We start from the raw sequence: 20,873 nt of genomic DNA on the forward strand, positions 1-20,873 counted from the left end.
GGAACTAGTGAATAGGATGGGCAAATGCAGGAGGGCAACATTACAGATTTTGACTGGGCACCTGAATTCTGTCTGCCAGGTACTTGTAATGGCAGGGAATTTTGCACCCACCTGTAACTGCCAAATGCATCAAAGCTCCCCATTACTTTGTTAGGGTAATGAAGGAAGTCCTACTGGTTTGGGATAGGCTCATCATGAACTGTAATGGGGTCTCATTCTAGAGGAAGCCTATACAGTTTGAGGCTGAACTGCATTGTACATTCAATCTAATGGATTGGGGCCAAGCTTAATTTGCACGGGATAATGGTGCGACGAGCCATGGACACAGGGATCCGATGGGACCCAACATCCCTGGTCAATGCTTTCCTACCCTGAGGCCACACTTCCCACAGTTGCCCTCAGCTCCCCAAGCTTACCGGCCAGCTGCAGCATCCTTTTTCTTTCCTTAAGAAAGAGTTTGGGGTGGCAAGTCATGCTGGAAAGCAGAGCTCTGGATTCCAGCTGCCCCACTCTCTTCGTTTTTTGTTTTGGAAGAATGCTCTGGACCCACCTGGAGCCCAAAGCATCGTGAGGAAAAGAAAGGAAGGGGACCAGGGTGGTTATAAGCCACAACTCTGTATCCCAGCTACCCAAGGTAAACACAAAATTAAAATTGGGACATGCAAACACTATGGGGTGTGTGTGGGTGCTTTTTCTATTGGCATTGCATTGCCAACACAAGGGCTAGGGAAACTCCAGACAAGAAGGGGAAAAGGCTGTCAGTCTCCCCTACTAGGGGTTCTTCCTGATTCATTAAGCAAAGGAACACTTTTTAGGGCAGCATTTCTTCTGGCCTTTGGGGGGGAGCAATGAGGATCAGGGAGCTGGAACACAGATAAAGATGGGATCTTTCATGGAGGGCAATCACCAGAAAAGACCTGTCACGGGGCCCAGTAAGCTAACCCTTCATTTTAACAAGTTACAAGACATATAAGAGGAGAATGGGCAGTAGGTGACCCTGTAGGCAGCTGGGCCAGGGCAGTAGGTGACCCTGAGGACAGCTGGACCAGGGTACCCACTAGTGGCATGACAAGACTGCCTATCCATCCGGCGATAGCTGGGAGCCCCTTTATTTCTTCTTGGGGTCAGGCTGCCTCTAACAGTTTCCATTTCCACAGATGGAAAGCAAAGGTAACAGTTAGACTGTGCCCTGGGGAAGTCTCACCCCACTTCTTCTGCATTGGGGCTGCAACTGCAGTTGCCATGGCAGGCAAGGGAACCACACAGAACAAATGGTCAGATGGCAGTTGAGGGCCTACAGGCCCAAAGCAGCACAGAGGGTGCAGACAGTGGCCATGGGGGACACCACATCTGTGACTCAAACTAACTACTCGTTTCTCCTTTTCAGCATCTCTGCCTTGACCTTTTTGATCTGTGGCTACTGTAACATCCACTGGGCAGAAAGACATGGCAGTGGTCTCCATGTCAGCCAATATCATATGGTTTGATAAGAGGGGCATGCAAGGGATGGCCAAGAGATGAATTCCTGTCTTAAATGTCAAGTTCATAAACCTGGGCGAGAACAACTTGATCTAGATATCCGGGCTAGCGCTGGTAACCACAGTAACACAGATTCTGCACAGCAGAGCTACATTGTTCCCAAGGGTGTTGTTCATAGGAGTGGAGATGTTCCCACAACGTTTGTAGCAAGGCACCCCTCTGCTATAAACAGGCATGGAGAAGCACAAATAGGGACAGAATCAGAAATACTGAATGGCTGGGAGGTTGGAGGCAACCAGGCATCGCATAAATAAAGCTCCCCTCTTCCATGGAGACAGCATACACTGTTCCCTCAGTGCCTGTGACCTCTGGGGAATTTGGCTGCAGGTTTAGTGGACATCGTTCCTGGAGATGGAAGGGGTGGGAAGAGGAGCTAAACTGAGCTGACCCCTTCCAATGACAGGTGGGACAGAAAGGCAGGGGGCGCGGAGTGTCACCCATTGGTGACCTCAGTTAATTATAAATTAATTATAAATTAAGAAGAGGAGAGGTCCAGGGTGGGGAGAATGTGCCATCAGCTCCTGAGGGTATAATCAGTTGGCCTGAGAGGACTGTTGGGGCAGTCCCTCCCCCACCTTCCCTGGGGCTACCTAAGATGTCTGAAGGAAAGCAGAAGTGAGGAAGCCCATGCTAGGGTGCTCGTGTCATCAGCTCATGAAGAGACCTTCAGTCGGCCTGAGAGAACTATATTCTCATGTGGGGTTTTAAGTAACATTTGTTTCTGTATTTAAAAATGGTAAGCTGTCTTGGGTGCCCTGCAGTATAGAAATGTATTGAATAAAATAGCAAATAAAGGTTCCAATAGATTTCAATCTAATATCCGCAAGGGTCCACAGATTACGTTCAGGCTTAGTAGCCAAAGGTTATTTCTGCTAGCCAGCAAAAATATAATAAATGTGTCCAGAATGCATTTCCTTTTCTATCCAGCAAGTGTCCCTCCCACAGAATTAAGGAGAAGGACTAATAGCGGAGAATACATTGTTTGCCTTAAGCCTGAAAATTGCCTCGACTTCCCTGGCAAGACCCAGGACCTTTCATCAAACAGCCAAGGAATTATAGTTCTAGGAGGAGAATAGTGCTTGAAAAGGAGAGGAAAGAAGACTTTGTCAGGGTTGGGGAAGCAGCTATGCTCATAGAGAGAGAAAAAACGAGGAGTACTGGAGAGAAACTGAAAATGATGTGGCCATGTTCCCCCTCCCCCTGTCATTAGATCTGCAGTATTCCCAGAAAGGAAAGGGAAGAAACCCTTGCCAGTACCATTCAGAACTAGCGAACAGACTTTCTCCCAAAAATTTACTCCAGGTTTTTCTGGAAGACTAGTTTAGCTGCTATAATGCAACCTCCATCCTTGAACATTCTTGTTTGCAAAAATCGAAGACTTTCTTGTCCCTGGCCTGTTGGCAAGTGGGTTTATTGAAGGCCGAGTTTTGGTAACTGCTTCTTTTCTTACTGACCGCAAAGTGCTTCACTTTTGTTGTGTCCACACTGCTACTTTAGGAGTAAGCAAAAGCTGTTCTTCCTTCTGGTGTCTCTAGACTGAGAAAAGAAAACAAGGTAAAATTCAACATTACACAAACAGACTTCCATTCATGCAACAGGACTTCCCTTTTATCCCCTCCCCCCTGCATCCTTCGCCCCCCACCCCTCAGTGCAGCCTTGAGGGGCATGGGGGGCTGCAGGGGGAGGGGGAATTCATTCCTCCAGTCGTGCCTGTTACAGTGGCAGAACCAAAAATGCACAAAATTGTGAGGGCAAACTTTCAGAATCTCCAGATCTCTTCATCAGACAAGATGTTACACAAAGCCAGGAAGAGAAAGGGAAGAAGCTGATGTTTAAGTAATGAAGTCGGTGTGGTCAGAATTTTAAGATAGTGTTCCACATCACCAAAAGCAAGAACATTTCTGTAAATGCCTCCCAGGACAATTCTATGCGCGTTTACTCAGAAGTAGGTCCTACTTTCCTCAAAGGGGCTTACTCCCACATAAGCGCGTTTAGGATTGCAACTGCAGTCTTTGTCTAAATGATGGAACCTCACCATAGACCATGATCCTATGAACTGCCCAAGTCCGTCTAGCAATTTCTCTACCTGGGTTGAAGCCTTTTTCATAGTTTAGTTAGATGGATATAGACCTCAAGGAACTCTTAACCTTCAGCTAAATATTGCTCCTCTTCCAATTAGTAGAGAGTAGACGTTAGAAAATAAAAGCATTGCAGTGCAATCCTATGGATGTTTTCTCAAGTAAATCGCACTGAATTCGATAAGACTTACTCTTCCATGAACTTAGCAGGGCTTATTTCTGAGTAGACTTGCATAGTATTTCACTGTAAGGCTACAATCGGACTTACTTCTGAGAGACCTATATAGGGTTACTTTGCATACATATATCCATCCATCCATCCATCCCACCCACCTCTCCCTCTCTCTCTCCCCCTGACTAAACCTGCTTACCCGAAGAGAACTCCTCTAAGAGTTGGAAAGAGAAAAATCAGAAGCAAGAGGAGGAAAGGGTGGGCGGAAGAGGAACAAAGAGAGAAGGGAGTGTGGGAGAAGGAAACATAGGACCTGGGGAGGGAGGAAAGCAAAAGAGAGGAAACGGAGGAGGCATGGCCACAGAGACGATTTATCTTTCATTTCATTTCTATACCGCCCCATAGCTGGAGCTCTCTGGGCGGTTCACAAACATTAAAAACCATTAAAATACATTTATACGAAGCGCAAAACCATTTACATAACAACATATAAACACCATACAGGCAACAAATTACCGAAAAACAATTTTATCTTTCTCTCTCCCCTTCTACTACTGGGCTGGAAGGGACCCTCCTACCTGCTGAAACACCACCGCTCAAGCCAAGCAGCGGCAAGACAGCGAACGGCCAGGCAGAGAGCGGGAAGCATTCGCTGTTTCGTTTTCCCGCGGCTGTGTACTGACTTCTCCTCCTCTTCTCCCTTCAAGCCAATAGGAGGCGGGGAAGCGGGCTAAGAATGACACTGCAGAGCCCGGTGGGTCATGGGTGATGTAGTCTTTCCAAAGGTTAGTGCAATTGCAACCGCCTTTGAGAGAACGACATTCCCCACAAACAACTGGGCTGGCTCTTTCCCGTCGCTCGGGCAAGCACGCCTCTGAGAAGGAAAGGGAGGGAGCAGCTGATTTGCGGCCTGAGGCCTCAAGCTCTCCTCCCCGCCCGGCAAAGGCTTCACAGGTGAGGTGGAGAAGGGAGTTGCGCCATACGCTGACAGTGGGAGGGAATGACGGCGAGCGATCAGGGGTTCGCCGCCGCCTCAGATCTCGCCGCCTCGGATCTTGGGCGGGGGCGGGGTGAGAGACACACTAGCGGGCCTAGAAGTACAGAATTGTCATTCAAAAAGCAAAGATAGCCGGCCATGTTGGCCATAAGAAAAGTTCCAAAACCCATATCAGTGTAATACCTTTATTAAACCAGCCAAAAGGTGCCCCCAAATCTGCAAGCTTTCGAGTTCTCCAGATCCCTTCATCAGGCAAGATCTTACAAAAATTGGGGTTTGGGGGGATTGAGTCGATGTTGAAGTCGTGGGGTCACAAGCTTGAGATGGAATCGGGGAGGAAGGTCTGCAGGCATTCGAATAAGGTTCTAGCAGGTGATGTGATGGTTTCACCTGGAGCTCCCCCTATGACTGCCGGAAGCGAGAAAGGCAGAAAGCCCTCCTTCTCTGCCCCGCCCATCGCTTTTTGTAACATCTTGCATGATTCAGAGATCTGGAGATCTTGAAAGCTTGCACATTTTTTGCCAAAAAATTGTTTTTTGGTGGGCCTAAAAAAGATACTGTATTAATATGGATTTTAGAATTGTCGCTGTGTCCATAAGCCTCGAAAGGCTCATTCCTTGCAAGAGGAAAAAAGGCGGGGTATAAATGCAATAAATAAATAAATAAATAAATAAAATAAATGCTACTGCTGAGCAGTGGCCTCACTTTCACTTCGGTGGGTCTGTGTTCTGTGTCTGGAAATACAAAAGAACAATTTTCTGAACTGAGAGTAGGATTCCAGAAAAAAAATTTTTTTTTGGCTAGGTTTGACAAAAGCCATGAATTGATATAGATGTTGTGATTCGCTTTTCTTTGTTCCTACAGAATGGAAGCCTACTAGGAGACTGTTAAAAGTCTCTCTAAATAACAACTTTTCTCATTCTTCTGTTGGGAACAAAACAGATTAGTTTCCATTCTGTTTATCTCATTTTAATGCATAATTATTTTTCTGTATTACCATGAATATTAATACACAAATCTTTGTTACAGCATCTAATTCGGTTAAGGAAGTAGGACTGATCAGGGTCACTTTGTCTGCTAGATTAATGAGAACCAATCTTGCTTCTATTTGCTTTGATTTTCAGATGGAAGGAGAGCAGGCAGCAAACAGCATGAAAACACAGACAGTTGACTTATTGCCAGATGAGCAACTAGTGGCACTGCATCAACAACTGGTGGAAAACCAGTCATCCTATCGTCACAAACTACAGAGTTCACAGGAGGCACAGCACAGGCAGGCAGTACTTGTACAAAAATTACAAGCAAAGGTAACGCCCCTTACATTTCTAGTGGTACCCAGAAAAAGGTGATGATAGATCTTGACAAGGTGTTGGCAGATGGAGGCATAAGAGAGCATGAGGAATAAAGTGCCTGGTTGAAAACAAGTTTCTTAAATACTCCAGTATTTTGGATAGACCTTCTAAATATTCATGTTTTGAGCATATAGTTTTATTCCTCTCTTGCCAAGTGGCCCAATTCCAAAATTTAAATTTTCTCCATCTTTTTTCTTTCTGAAAACCTGTATCTTTCCCGCTTGTGTATGTTCAGTGCCTTGTGTAAGTATTCACCCCCCTTTGACTTTTCCACATTTTGTTGTGTTACAACCTGGAATTAAAATGGTTTTAATTGGCATTTTTGCCATTTGATTTATACAACATATCACTTTGAAGGTGCTTTTTTTTATTGTGTCACAAAAGTTAATTAAACAAAAACAAACTGGCGTTTGTTGGTTGCATAAGTATTCGCCCCCCTGAGTCAATACTTGGTAGAAGCACCTTTGGCAGCAGCTATGACTGTGAGTCTTTTGGGGTAAATCTCTATCAGCTTTGCACATCTGAATCCTGCAATTTTTGCCCATTCTTCTTGGCAAAATTGCTCAAGCTCTGTCAGGTTGGATAGGGACCGTTGGTGAACAGCAATTTTTAGCAACAGAAAATAGGTATAACCTCTGAATGTGCTTTGGTTCTTCCAGACGAGGCTTTTATTGTGCAATCACGCTTTGTTGTCCATGGAATTTTATGGGGACTCCAGACATCATTGTCTTCCATTTATAATCCTCCTGTGTTTTCCACTGCTTCCATTTAGCTTTTTTCTTAACAGAAAAATTCCATTAAGGAGGGAAGATGGTGTAACTGTACAATGCTTGTACAATGTTAATGTGCACATGCCTTATTACTGCTGAGATTTTATAAGGCTGAATTGTTAAAATATACACACAAGTGCATTCAGCCTGTCTGTAAAAGGAAACCACTCCTAGTGATTGGGCAGTATCCAATGTTGCCTGTGCACTAGCGGGACCCTGTGTTGTTCTGGAAACAAGTGTTTCCACTCATTTCCGGTGTTGTTTTAGGAAGCTCTGGTGGTGAGTCCAGCTGGCACAACAAAAACAGTGGGAGCACAGTAGCAGTATTGGATACTGCCCGTGTGCATATTTATGGGCAATGGAATACACACATTCATTCTAGTACGAAGAGGGCCAACTGGAAATGAAGTCAGAACCGTTAGAAATGCCACAAAAGGTGCTGTACCAAGAGGCATATACTGACTGTTTCTGTTTATTGTAGGTACTGCAGTATCGGAATTGGTGCAAGGAGTTAGAACAGCGCCTGGAAGCAAGCAGGGTGAGTTATAAAGAAGGGTGACTGCCATGTTTTTAGTTATGCTGTTGACAATGATGTGCTGATGAGGTGCCATGCTAAAAGAAGTGATGAGGATGCCTGGAAGAACACATTACATTGGCTACCTATTCACTACTGGGTCAGGTTTAAGGTTTTTATTACTTGTGTACAAAGCCCTAAATGACTTGGGGCCAGGATATTTGAGAGGGCGCCTTCTCCCTTACCAACCGGCCCGGTCACTGAAGTCATCAGAGGGCATGTTCCTGATGGTTTCACATGGACATATGTCCTGACTGGAGCCCACCAGGAAAGAGTCTTCAGTGTGGTGGCTCCCATCCTATGGAACTCCCTGCCTCTGGAGGTCAGACAGGCACCAGTGTTGTGTTGCTTCTGGCCCCTCCTGAAGACATTGTTATTTCAGGAGGCCTTCCTTGAGTGACCAGCCACAGTTTATCAAAACTTGGTTTGTCAGAACTCTGTTCCTTTAAAAAAATATTAATTATTTTAACATGGTGTTTTTATTCTTTTATCCTGTCTGCTGTTCGCTGCTCCAAGATATTTGGATGTGAAGCGGTATACAAATATTGTAAATAAATCAATAAATAAATTTGCCCTATCAAGAAAAACAGGTGGCTGTCAGTCCTTATCATGCACTACTTCACTTCTGTGACCAGTGTTAAAAGAAATTAGAATATTTAGATATATGCTCTGATGGCACAAATAATGTTTCTATTTCTTTATAGGGAAACATGAGAGAGAGAACCAAATAATGGGATAGCCTTGACTAATCCCATTTTCCTGTCTTGTTCAGTGACTTAGGGTGCTTCCAGATGAAGCTTTTACTGGGCAATTGCCTTGCCTCATTCACTGAATTTTACAGACGATCCAGACGATGTTGTCTTCCACTTGTAACCCTCTCTTGTGTTCCCACTACTACTTCCATCCTTTTTTCTTACCACAAAAAAATCCGTTAAGGAAGGAAAGATGGAATAGATGCACAATGCCTTTTGATTGGTAGACCCAGGAGCCATCTGTCTAGAAGCATCCTCAGGCAAAAAGAGTAGCTCCATAAGAAAAGAGAAGGATGGCATTTAGCCAGTATCACCGTGGGTGTAATACCACCATGCGTTGTGTCTAAGGCTACTGTCTGTAGCAAAAAAACTCCAGTGTGAATGAGTCCTGAGCGGAGGGTTGTTTCCACACCAGTGGTTTCATGGAGAATTACCATACCTTTGTTCACTCACATCTTATGTCATCATCTATGTATCATCCTGTGTTTTCCTGTGCTTCTTCCAACTTTTTTTCTTACTGAAGAAAGTCCAATTAATTTGTATGTGTGTGAAGGACAGAAGAATAGTTTAAGTGTAGATGCCCTTAACACTATTCTTTCACCTTTTTTAAGAGGCTTGGCATGGGCAATCAGCACACATTTGCTATAGCCTTTGGGGTGGGCACCATTTTATGGCCTTGTTAATTTTAAAAAATCAATATTTAATTAAAATATTAGCAAAACATTGGATGTTTTCCCCCCAATGTCTGCTCAAGCGAATTGGACCTTCCCCACCAACAACAGTTCTGTCATGCCCGCTGATGTGGACAGAATGTAGCAGGATCAACATACAGAAAAAAACTACAATATCCCCAGTAGTGTGTAAAAATAGCTGCAATTCTGCTTGTTGCTTACAAAGGAAGAGCAATGATTTATTGGACTAGAAACCACCCATCTGGAAGCAGACAAGGGTATTAAGGGTATAATTCATCTATGTTCAAAAGATTGAAGTGAAATGCTTTCTTTTGCTTTTGCTGTTGCCTTTTTTATCTTAATGTCTTTGAATCACCAACAGCTTTTAAAATAATATTTTTAGATTCCTAAAAGGGCACATTTGCATTAAATGTGACAATGGGACATGGTTAATACCAGGCATGGGGGAGGGGTGCAATTCCAATTGGGATGGGAGGGGCAGAGAGTTAAAGCCTCCCTCCCCCATATGCTACAGTCCTGATACACCTCCCCCCCGCCCCCCTGGTCATTTGTTGTTTTAAAAAACAGCAATACAAGTGCTAAAGACATGAATAACATCACATCTAGTTTGGTCTTTAGACATTTACCATGAAGAAAGGAAGAGAATAAAAATGCAAACAAATGTGCCTCGTGTTGCTCAGTTCAGTTTTATTTATAATACTGCGCCAGCTACACTGGTTACCCGAGCGTTTCCAAGCCCAATTTAAAGTGCTGGTATTGACCTTTAAAGCCTTAAACAGTTTGGGACCAAGTTACTTGAAGGACTGCCTACACCTATATCAGCCTGCCTGCACTTTAAGATCAGAAAGAGAGGCCCTTCTGATTTGCCCACCTGTGAGAGCAGTCAGGTGGGTGACCACACATGAGAGGGCCTTCTCTGCAGTGGCCCCACACCTTTGGAACAAGCTGCCATCGGAGGTCCGCCATGCTCCGTTGTTGCAGACTTTTGAGAAGGCCTTGAAAACATATTATTTTACCTTGGTCTTCTATTGATATGACTCTATTGTTGCTGTTGCTGCTGTTAACATCGCTGTTGCTGCTTTTAACATCATTGTCGGTTTTATTGTTGGCTTGTATTGTTATTGTTTTATCACTTTTAATATTTTAATGTTTTTATGTATTTTATTGTTGTAAGCCGCCTTGGGAGGGCTTCTGCCCTGAAAGGCAGCCAAGAAATATTTTAAATGAATAAATAAAAAAATTATAACCCTAGATCATCATGATATAACAGAAAGAAAATGTCCAGAAAATTACAAAAGTAAAAATGGACAAATGGAACATAGATCAGAAAAATGATTGATAATTTGGAACTAACAAACTAAAATGAACAAGGCTAAAATTAAAAATTTACACCATCACTTTTCTCTGATGCAGCCTATTTCATCTGCCTTATTAAATCTGGTGTGGACTAGCTAATGCCATTAGGAAAGTGGTGACTGTTCTTTATGGCCTTGTTGTAAAGCAAGAAGTCTGTCTTCAGGCAAACTGGCCAACCTCAAGTTGTGTTCACTGGCTTATTGATCCATGGGAAGTTAGCAAAGTGGCAAAACGAGGGAAGAGGCATAACACAAATGTGTAGATTAATTTATCTTTCTTACAAAGGGATCACATCCACATCAATGGGACCAGAAAGAAGACCATGGTCTAGAGAAAGCACTGGTCCAGTTGGAAGAGGAGCAGCAGAGGTGAGTGAAGGAAGAGCTCTTTGGGAAGTCAAATGATTTGGGGAGAGCAGTGCAATGACAGCGGTGCTGCCAGTTCATCATTTCAGGATAATGATTATTTGCCTGATCTATTGCCCTTCTCCTCTACTTCAGGTGTGAGAATTTGGCTGGGGTGAACATCTTGCTCCGGGAGCACCTGGACCAGGCCAATGAAGTGAATGGGGCTCTCCGAGAGGATGTCAACAAACTGGTAGCTGACTGGACAAGATCCAGGGATGAGTTGGAGTACAAAGAGAGTGAATGGCACAAAGAACGGGAGGTAGCGATGTGTTGATGATGATGATGGTGATGTTAATGGCGGGTGAATTTCTGCTTGGACAACCTTCTGCTTGGACAACCAAAGCAGAAACAAATACTCATGTTTCTGCTTTGGAAGGCATTGGCTGCCAGCAATAAGTAAACAATACAGAGATTGATTCAGGGTTAGCTAAGCCACTGTAGAAGAGCTCTCTTCCATGGTATGTATACAGGTGTACAATTCCCTATCATTGAGTTCTGGGGTAACTGGTTCTACCAGTTTGTAGCAGAAGCTGGCCATTGATTGCCTGACATTTAGTATGTCACAAACCCACCTCTTCTCCTCCCACAATCCTCAGAATGGTTTTGTGGCTTTTTCTAAATGGGTTTTCTTTTTTCTAAACTAAAAAGGAAGTAACAGACAGCTGTTTTAAATAACTAAATGTTCATATAGTACTTGAAAAAAAATGCTGGACAGCCTGCCTGATGATTGTGGGGAAGAGCAAGATAAACTACTTAAGGGTGCAACCCTGTGTACGCTTAGACAGAAAAAAAACCCTACAACTCGAAACATTCCCCAGCCAGCATGCTGGCTGTGGAATGCTAGGAGTTGCAGGACTTTTTTCTGTCTAAACATACATAGGATTGTGCCCTGAATCAGTGTTTGAATTGCTAGTAAGTATGCCTATCAAAAGTGTTGTGAAGGTGGTAGGGCAGGGCACGGGGGAAAAGTAAGTTCACTCTATAGGAGAAAAAAACAGCAATGCTTGATTAAAGGTATGTTTGTTCATACCTTTAATCATCTGGAGAATGCTGTATGGATTTTCCTATTTGATTGCATGAATTCTGAGAATTGAAGAAGTCAGATTGCAGTGCTTGGTGCTGGGGCACTGAAGAAATCCATTACATTAACAGTGCAATCCTCTGTGTGTGTGTGTGTGTGTGTACGTACACACACACACACACAGAAAAGTAAGCCTAATTGAGTTCAGTTGGTCTTACTCCCAGGTAAGTGTGTTTAGGATTCTAACCTAAGTCAAGTTGGAATGCTGTTTTGTTTCTATAGTTCAAATTCTGATCATATATATCGGTGGAGATGGAAGTGCTGTGTGGGTTCCCTGTTTAAGCAGTGGTGGTAGAGACATTTTGCCTAGAAGGGCATTCTTATTTCTGTCCAACAGGCAAACGTATATATAATATATGTGCATCAAGCAGGACCTTTTGATTCATATTGGAGCAACTGAAGAATGCAGAAGCTGCAATGTTTTGCTTTAAGGTTTTAATATTTCTGTTTTGTTAGTCACTCAAATAAATGCAGCCCTCAAGCATGGATGTATATATCATAGAGAAGTTAAATAGGTGAAATAAGGGATTGTTAGTCTAACTTCAGTCCCATTCATTTCCATGGGTCTATCTTAAGCAGGACTAACATTGGATACAATTCCACATCTTCTATTGGACCTAAAAGACTTTAAAAAGAAAAACTTCGTTATGAATACCTACACCCTGTGAAATTTGAGTGCTTCCCAACCTCTCAACAATTGGTCAATCCATATCAATATAATACAAGTTGCAGAAAAATGGTATCTGGTAAATGTTTAAAGAAAATCAGGGTTGTTGGTTGGTTTGAGGTTGTTGTTTTTTTGGTTCAGTCAGTCCTTAAAGTCATGGTGAATTCTGCTAACAATGACCAAGACTGTGTTCTTGGAGGAGGATGCCTCCACATGCTCTGAATGGACTCTTGTGGTCTATAACAGAGAAACTAAGTTGTCACTTGCTGTTGTCTTTAAATATATAGTTCTTTGAAAGTTATATGCGGGCTGAGCATGATCGTATCCTTGGCATATGGCGGCACGTGGTGACTTTACGCCGTTATTTTCTGGAAATGAAGACAGCAACTGACAGGTGAGGGGGAACAGATTCTTCTATCCATTGAATATGAAATAATTTGCAGCTAAACCTTATGTGGAAAGGTCTTTTCTTTGTACACCAACAAAAGAACTATGTCATGCATCCTCCTCTGCCATACAGGAAGGATCACTGTCTGCTCCTTCTCCTCGTTTCCTCTGACTATTTTGACTCAGCCGTACTTGAGTTCCATCACACCCTCCTAGGTAGTTTCTGATCCATGACTCTGTGAACTATGGGAAATTTCCTTGACGAATTAACTGGTGTCTATGGTAGTCAAGGCTGTGGGTGCTGCAGAGTGGAAGAGTTCTATGCAATAGTGAACATTAGGGCAAATTCTTTTCTGTTACAGCCTGGGTGGGCTACATTAGGACTGTGCTGGCATAGTGGTGCTTAAGGCTCAATGTACCTGCAAAGTCTCTTCTGAGGCATGTTCATACTCTAGCTAGCTGAATATGATCTGGATGCATTCATGGTTTGTTTACTTATTGACGATGTTCCTGCTCTCTGTTAATTGCATTGAAGTGATTGTGGTAGGGAAGAAAATTGAACTGCCAAATAGCTGAAGCAGCTTAAAACATAAGAACATAAGAGCCATGCTGGATCAGACCAAGAGTCCATCTAGTCCAGCATTCTGTTCATACAGTGGCCAACCAGCTGTCTACCAGGAACCTAGAAGTGGGACATGAGTGCAACAGCACCATCTCGCCCATGTTTCCCAGCAACTGGTGTACATAGGCTTACTGCCTCTGATACTGGAGGTAGCATAGAGGCATCAGGACTAGTAGCCATTGATAGCCTTCTCCTCCAGGAATTTGTCTTACCCCGTTTTAAAGCCATCTAAATTGGTGGTCATCACTACATCTTATGGTAGCGAATTCCATAGTTTAACTATGCGCTGTGTGAAGAAGTACTTCCTTTTATCTGTCTGGAATCTCCCACCAATCAGCTTCATGGGAGGATCCCGAGGTCTAGTATTATGAGAGAGGGAGAAAAATGTCTCCCTATCCACATTCTCCACACAGCTTCAGCGTTTCAAAGCAAGAAGTTCCTAGGAGTAGTAAATTAATAGCCTCAAGTTGAGCTTTAAGCATCATGGGTTGTTGCTTGAACTTTCTCAAGTTGCAAACTAGCTTTAAAAATATAAGTGGCACAACCATAGTTTATGGGAACTGCAATCAGATGATTGCAATCTGACTTCTTCGGTCCTCAAAATTCTTGCAATGACATATGAAAATCCATACAGTATTCTCCTGAAACAGAAACAAGTGCTTGGGACTTTGACAAGATAACACAGAAGGGAATATCTCTTCCTCCCTCCTCCAGCCCATCTTGACTTTTGCGCAGCATGAGCCAGCAACCTTGATTCTTGATGCTCCTCACTCTTATAAATGTATAGTTCATGCAGTGTTTTAACATTAAAATCGGCTTGGGACCAGAGTAACTAAAGGAACATCTCCTCCCATATGTACCTGCTCAGACCCTTAGGTCATCTTCAGAGCCCCTCCTCTGGGTGCCCCCGCCGAAGGAAGCTACAAGAGAGAGGGCCTTCTCAGTTGTGGCACCCCACTTATGGAATTACCTCCCCAAAGAGGTCCTCCAGGTGCCTACGTTGTTATCTTTTTGGCACCAGGCAAAGACCTTTCTTTTCTCCTAGGCATTTTAGAGACCTAGTTCTATAGTTTAGTGGCTGTTTTATCAGTTCCTGTGTTGATGTCATATTTTATATGTTTAGCTGTTTGTATGGCATTTTGGTTTTTTAACTGTTTGTAAACCACCCAGAGAATATTGGCTATTGGTTGGATTAAAAATCTAATAAATAAAAAAAAAATGCTGGGTTATTGTCACTCTCCCATTTGTGTGTTCACTGAAAATACTTTGAGGGAGCCATATTGCCCAAGGAGCTAACAAAGCTGATTATCAGGAAAAACTGTCTCTCACTTTATGGCATATCTTAAAATCTATTTAAATTTTTAAATTACATTTATCTCGCCTTTCCTCCAAGGGCCTCAAGGCAGCATACATAGTTCTCACCCAACTTCTTCTCTTCACAACAACCCTGTGAGGTAGGTTATGCAGAGGGAAAGTGACTCTCTGCCTAACCTAGAGAGGGGGAGCGTAGCTCCGTTGTAGAGCACATCCTTTGCATGCAAAAGGTCCTAGGTTCAATCCCCAGTATCTCCAGGTAGGCCTGGGAAAGAATCTGGCCTGAAACCCTGGAAAGCGGCTGCTGCCAGTCAGTGTCGACAATACTGGGCTAGATTGACCAAGGGTCTGACTCGGTATAAGGCAGCTTCCTGTGTGCCTGTGACTGACCCACCGTCACCCACTGAGCTTCATGGTTGGGATCTGCGCAGCCCTAGTCTGACACTCTAACCACTACACCACACTGAGTCTAATCTGTAGATTACATTTTTCTATCCAGCCCAATATTATTTGTTTCTGCTTCAGGGATCTGTCTGAGCTAAAGGCTGAGCAAGTGAGACTTTCTGGCTCTATCCTCATCAGTTGCTTCCGTCTAAGTTCTGACACACAGCTCTGGGAGACCAGCAGTTTGGGAAGCCCTGCCCTGAGGGGCCAGCAGCAGCAGGCACAACTTTATACAAAGCCTGAGAAGATGGATATGGAGAAAGAAATGTACCGGCAAACACAAGCGATTGTGAGCTTGCGTGTCAAAGGAAACTTGGCAAAGGAGGATCTCCAAAGCAGGTAAAGTACCTTTTTAAAAGGCACACTGACTCTTCTCTGTTATTGTGGCTTTTTAAAGATTCAGGTTGGACTTTTTGTCAGGACCAAGACTGTATCAATAAGGACATTTTTTGTTATAATTCTTCTCCATTTCTGTTATTTATATTGCAGCTAATCAAAATCTTCATACATTAGTAATAGTGGGGAAAAGTTGGACTTTCTGGGACAATACAGCCCACTTCAGATAGGATTATTTTCTTTTTCTCTCAAACAAAGAGGAGCGCAATAGTCAATTGTGGCAATGGCCATAGAATGTTGTGAAAGGAAAATCTGTCTAACCAGAATGACTGGGAAATGTATTCATACTGCTATATGCCAGATATTTCAGATGAATGAAAGGGAACAGATCACTCCATAATTGCCCACTTCTTAATACTCTGATGCATCTGATACTACAATCTGTCAGAGACATGGCACTGACCCAGATAATTAGTCTGACCTCGTATTGTTCATATTTTCTGTCTCAAAAAAAAAATTGAATGGTGAACTTCTTGAAAAAAACAAATGTGTCTATGAGTAATAGTGTGAGAGTAAAGAGGACAAGCATCTGTTTTTACAGGCCAGGGCTATACTTTAAACGGGCATGGAGTTATGAAGTGTACTCTAGATTAAGTGGCTTGGGAACTGGAGTTGTTTTCTTTATTTAAAAGAGCTTATGTATGAAGACAGAGCCTCTGTTTATGACTTTGCCCCCTTTGTTTTGCACTGCTGATATACTGCCATTGGAACTTGGCCTCAGATGGTTGCATATGGAAAGTTCCTGTAGATATGGGCATGGCCTATAAACCCTCTGCTTTGGTACCATTATAGCGGTGGTGGAGAATCTGTGGCCCTCTGGATGGTCTTGGATCCCAATTGCCAATAGCCCCAGCCAGCATGGCCAGTGGTCAGGGATGATGGGAGCTGTAGTCCAACACCTGGAGGGCCACAGGTTCCCCAACCCTGCCTTCAAAATTGGGTTATGAGAAGGCTCTTCTCATAACCCAATAAATGTATGAAAGCATGTTTGGAATTCATTTCATTGTTTTCTCATTCGAGCTTTCAGGAGTGCTGAACCTCCTTTAGACGTAGCCACATAAAGTCTTGCTAGGTGGGTCTTAGTGAAAAACATGGTGTGCTCTGACCACCGCTCTTCTTTTTTCAGGGTGATGGAGCTGACTGCCTTGCTTGAACAGTCTCAAAAAGAGAATGAGAAGAAGGAGAAAACAATGAAGACTCTGAGAGATACTGTGGAGACCCTGGTGTGTTAGCAAAGTGTCTGAGAAATTAATCCAGTGGCTCTCCTGGAGAAACTCTTCATCCTCCTGTTGTAAACATAAAGTGGAGTGGCTCACTCCATCCATTTTTAGTGATAGATACTAACAATACCTGAACAGAGGGGTCTAGGAACTCATGGTTTGTACTTGCTTGGTCACTCTGATGCCAAAAATGGACTGTGTGACAAGAAACTTACTGATAGATACAATTATAATAATAACACCTGACATTTATACAGCCACTTCAAAGTGCTCCCCACACAGTGTCCAGTTATAAACTTTACAACACCATAAAGTGGGGTTGTATTATTATTCACCACCTGAGGGGAGGTGGTTCGATCAACACCACCTGGTGAGTTTGTTAGAGGAAAGTTTTGAACAGGAGACTCCCTAATTCATAGCTCAGTCTCTTATCTTTATATTTGCCAAAAAATCCAGGCCTGCTTCACACAAAGTGTTCAGCATACAAAGGCTGCTTGAAATGGCACCCGTCTGGTGGTAGCTGCTCCACATGGAAAGCGGTCCACCTGCCGCAGCTCTCCATATGGATTGGCTACTCTTAGGTAGTTTGCTCCACTTCTCTGCAAGCCATGTTTTGTGGGAACATGGAGAAAACTGTGGTGGCAGCTGATCCATGTAGTGAGCTGTTGCACAGAATGATTTGCTAGAGTCCTGCAATTTCATGCCTCCATGTGGTAAAAATGGCTTGTGAAGTTAATCCTGGGTGTCTTTCTGTAGGATTGTGCAAAGCATGTCACAAAAGCATTTTAGCCCTTGTATGTTACTGCCCCAACTGACATTTCGGTGATAGCCACGCAGTGTTACTTATTAACATAAATGGTGCATAGGTGTAGAGGGAAACAGACTTGCAGTGTACTACTTTAAAAAAAAAATCAGATGTGACAGGAGCTCTGTAGTGCAGGAGCACATCGCCTCAGTGAAAAAAAAAAAAAACCTTAAAGAAGAAGCCCGAAATGTTTTACAGGTGCAGATATTAAGAAATTTGTATGAAAGTTGTGTAGCTTTGGGTTCACTGATAATGTAATATCTCAGCAGCAGAAACATTCCTGTGAGGGAAAATATGCAGACTCTGCCCAAGAAATGGGAAAACAAATATGTATTTCTTTTGCAAAAAAAATGCTCGCACAGAAATTGCCTGATAGCTAACAAAAGGCATTTTGTTTCTTAATATTTTAATTATCTTACATGGTATATGTAAACTGAAGAACAGTTTTAATTCCCAAGTATTTCTATTGTAATAGAAGACAATAACTGGAAAAAATCTGAAGTTTCTTCTGTAGTACTGAGGAAATCTCCACTGCTTCTCTCTGCTGAACCTGCCTATGGACAGAGTTTTGTGTTTTTTTAGTAGAAGTTTTCATGTGGCATATTCATTCTGGCTAATGAGGCATTGGGCATATGGAGATGCTCTATTGGTATGATGTTGTCATTCAGTATTCCTGTTAAATCCATGTCCTAAAAACATGTGATATGTCTGGGTTAATGGGAACTCTGGAAGGAAAATGTAACTCTCTCCTAATCATCCATATTCTTTTTCTAGGAGGCAAATCGTTTGGAGATAGAATATGAACAATCACTGAGCAAGGATGTCAGTGAAGAGATCCTTTCTCTTCAACATGTGATACAAGAAATGGCTCAAGTAGGCATAAGTGGGACCTTTCTTCATGGTTCTTCTGTAGAAATTCTTATGGTTATTTTAAGAAGTTGAAAGCAGACTCAGTGTAACCATATGTTCTAAACTTCAGACAGTGGTTTTATGCACTGTGCTTTGGGGCATCTTCATCATTCATGTATTTCAGTGTTGAACTCCGGCACAGAAAACCAGTGCTTGGGCTGAGCACTGGTAAGGCCTGGCACAAATTAAATCCTGATTTTCAGTAGAACAAGGTAAATTTTGTTGAAATCCTTGATTTTGCACATATTTTTTATAAAATTGCAGTAGCCATTTCCTGTCCTTTTCCATAGTTTTACAGAGAAATGATGAGCTGTTCTCTTCATGTCATTCTCCAGTTTTTACCGCCTAACTTTCTCATGATCCACTTAATGCTACAAGAACATAAAGGGCGGGGATTGAAATAAAATCACGCTGACATATAGCCCTCTGACACTTTATGAGAATAAATTAAAACTATTAGCTAAAGCTAAAGATGCTTAGTCTTCAGGTCATGAGAAGTCTAAAGTTGCCGGAGAGCTACCAAGAACTCTTCTGTCTACGTGCTCTTTCTATTCCAATTTGGCACATTGATGAGGAAACTCATCAGGATGGTCTTAGAGATTCTAATGAAAGTGATAGTCTCTTAGGTATGGATTCTCAAGCACCCAAAAGACAAAAGGAATCCAAAGCACATGCTAATGCCCCAGCACAATGTGTTCTCAAAGACTTGTCCAATCAGGTGTTTAGTGGTGGAGGAATGATACTACATCGTAAGACTTGGAACACCATTTCAAGGAAGCCACTCGCTGCCTCCAAAAATCTGCTCTCCGCTCTTCCCCAGTATGACAGTAATGTTTTTTTTAACTGGGAGGGGTTGTGTTGTGCGCTGCCCTGTCATCTTAATTCCTCATCCTTGAAACACAGCGGCTTTACCATAATCCACTAGAAAATAATCTTCTGTATTCTCTTTTCACCGTTGTAGTAATTTCTCAAGAGCTGAGATGGGGTGGGACTGGGAGACAAATAAGTAGCGATAGGCAATGGTTTGAGTGCACAGAACTAGGAGAGTAACGTTGGTCTTGGATTTCAGGCAGTAATCAATGAGAGTGATGCAACAATTGGCAATCCACAAGCCGAGAACTACGTTGATCCTTGCAGCTTTTTGCAGCTGAACCCTTGTGACCCACATGGTACTGTCCTTCTGGTGCGTGACAGACTGATGAGGAGAAGCAATGAAGTGCAGGTGAGAGGGCTTTGGAGGCTGTCTTGCAAGTAAGATTTTTACATTGCCAACAGCAAATCTATACACCCACCATGGCACTTTTCACCACTTTTTATATTCTAATTTCCAACTATCTTCCTCCTCTAGTGAATCTGTTTCCCTAGTTCCCTCAGGCTGTTTCTGACAGTTATTGCTTTCCCTGACAAGTTGCACACTAGTGATTCCCCGTCTTCTGTTCTAATTGTTTTCTCTTCCCTAGGCAGACTTCTTATGTCTGAACTCGCAACTTTTCTCTGCCTGTACATAATAACCCTTCAGTCTCCAGCCACTTCCACTCTGTGGGCCAACTCTCCACTAGTTCTGTCTGTGCACAATAACCCTTCAGTCTCCATGCTTTGGTCTCACTTTTTTTCTAACCATTACTGTTTGCCTTTTTTGTTTTTGCAGCACCTGAGGCAGCAGCTCCTGGCCAGTCAAAATTCTGTCAGCTCTCTGGCAAAGCAACAAGAGCAGCAGGAACAGCATTGCGGTTTCCTAAGACAAAGGCTTGAGCAGCTAGAAGGAGAACGTGACACACTCACAGGCCAACTCCAGTGTCTCCGATCCACTGTGGAGACTTACCGCAGGTCAGTCGTGGGGATACTTTTCCCTCATTTAAAGTGACACCCCCCCGATGTGTTGGACTACAACCCCCATAATCCCCAGTGAGCATGGCCATGGACTATGCTGGCTGGGTATGATGGAACTTGTAGTCCAACACATCTGGAGGATGTCCAGTTGGGGAAGGCTGTTTTAGGGACTTCTGTTATGGAATATATCGTACCCCTAAATAGTAGCTAAACCCCTTTGTCTTGCAATGCATCTTGCTCTTGTTGACAAGTCAGTCTCTCATTTTCCAGCATGGATTTGAAGCAAGTACGTAGGCTGTGAATAAACTGTTGTTTCTGCACTATGTTATTTAAACTCTGTTTTCGGAGGGGTAATTTGCAAACAAATCCCCTGAGATATTCTGAGGAGGCCTTATTGGTTGTTGCACAACCAATAGAATGTCACCAAGTAACAGCATGTAGTGGGGCCTTCTCAGTAGTGGCACCCACACTCCCACACATTGTTCAAGAGGCAGAAAGTGTGGCAAGCT

At 43.1% G+C, this 20,873-nt stretch overlaps 1 protein-coding gene across 2 annotated transcripts in view; it reads left to right on the forward strand.

Annotated features, from left to right (window-relative positions):
• The first annotated feature begins 4,624 nt into the window (after positions 1-4,624).
• The window catches only part of CEP250 (centrosomal protein 250), a 51,739-nt gene continuing 35,490 nt past the window's right edge, over positions 4,625-20,873 (forward strand). The window contains exons 1-11 of one of the 2 annotated variants that reach the window (XM_084853698.1): positions 4,625-4,743; positions 5,911-6,093; positions 7,390-7,446; positions 10,568-10,650; positions 10,783-10,948; positions 12,725-12,831; positions 15,286-15,543; positions 16,727-16,823; positions 18,400-18,498; positions 19,604-19,756; positions 20,183-20,361. In XM_084853698.1, the coding sequence (XP_084709824.1) occupies positions 5,911-6,093; positions 7,390-7,446; positions 10,568-10,650; positions 10,783-10,948; positions 12,725-12,831; positions 15,286-15,543; positions 16,727-16,823; positions 18,400-18,498; positions 19,604-19,756; positions 20,183-20,361 (1,382 nt within the window). In that variant the 5' untranslated portion in view covers positions 4,625-4,743. The remainder of the gene's footprint in view (positions 4,744-5,910; positions 6,094-7,389; positions 7,447-10,567; positions 10,651-10,782; positions 10,949-12,724; positions 12,832-15,285; positions 15,544-16,726; positions 16,824-18,399; positions 18,499-19,603; positions 19,757-20,182; positions 20,362-20,873) is intronic. The other variant, XM_084853697.1, reaches the window with a different exon arrangement.

Source organism: Heloderma suspectum, chromosome 4, assembly GCF_057233095.1.
Source record: "Heloderma suspectum isolate Gila_16-S chromosome 4, 16-S_ref, whole genome shotgun sequence".
Classification (NCBI taxonomy): Eukaryota; Metazoa; Chordata; class Lepidosauria; order Squamata; family Helodermatidae; genus Heloderma; species Heloderma suspectum.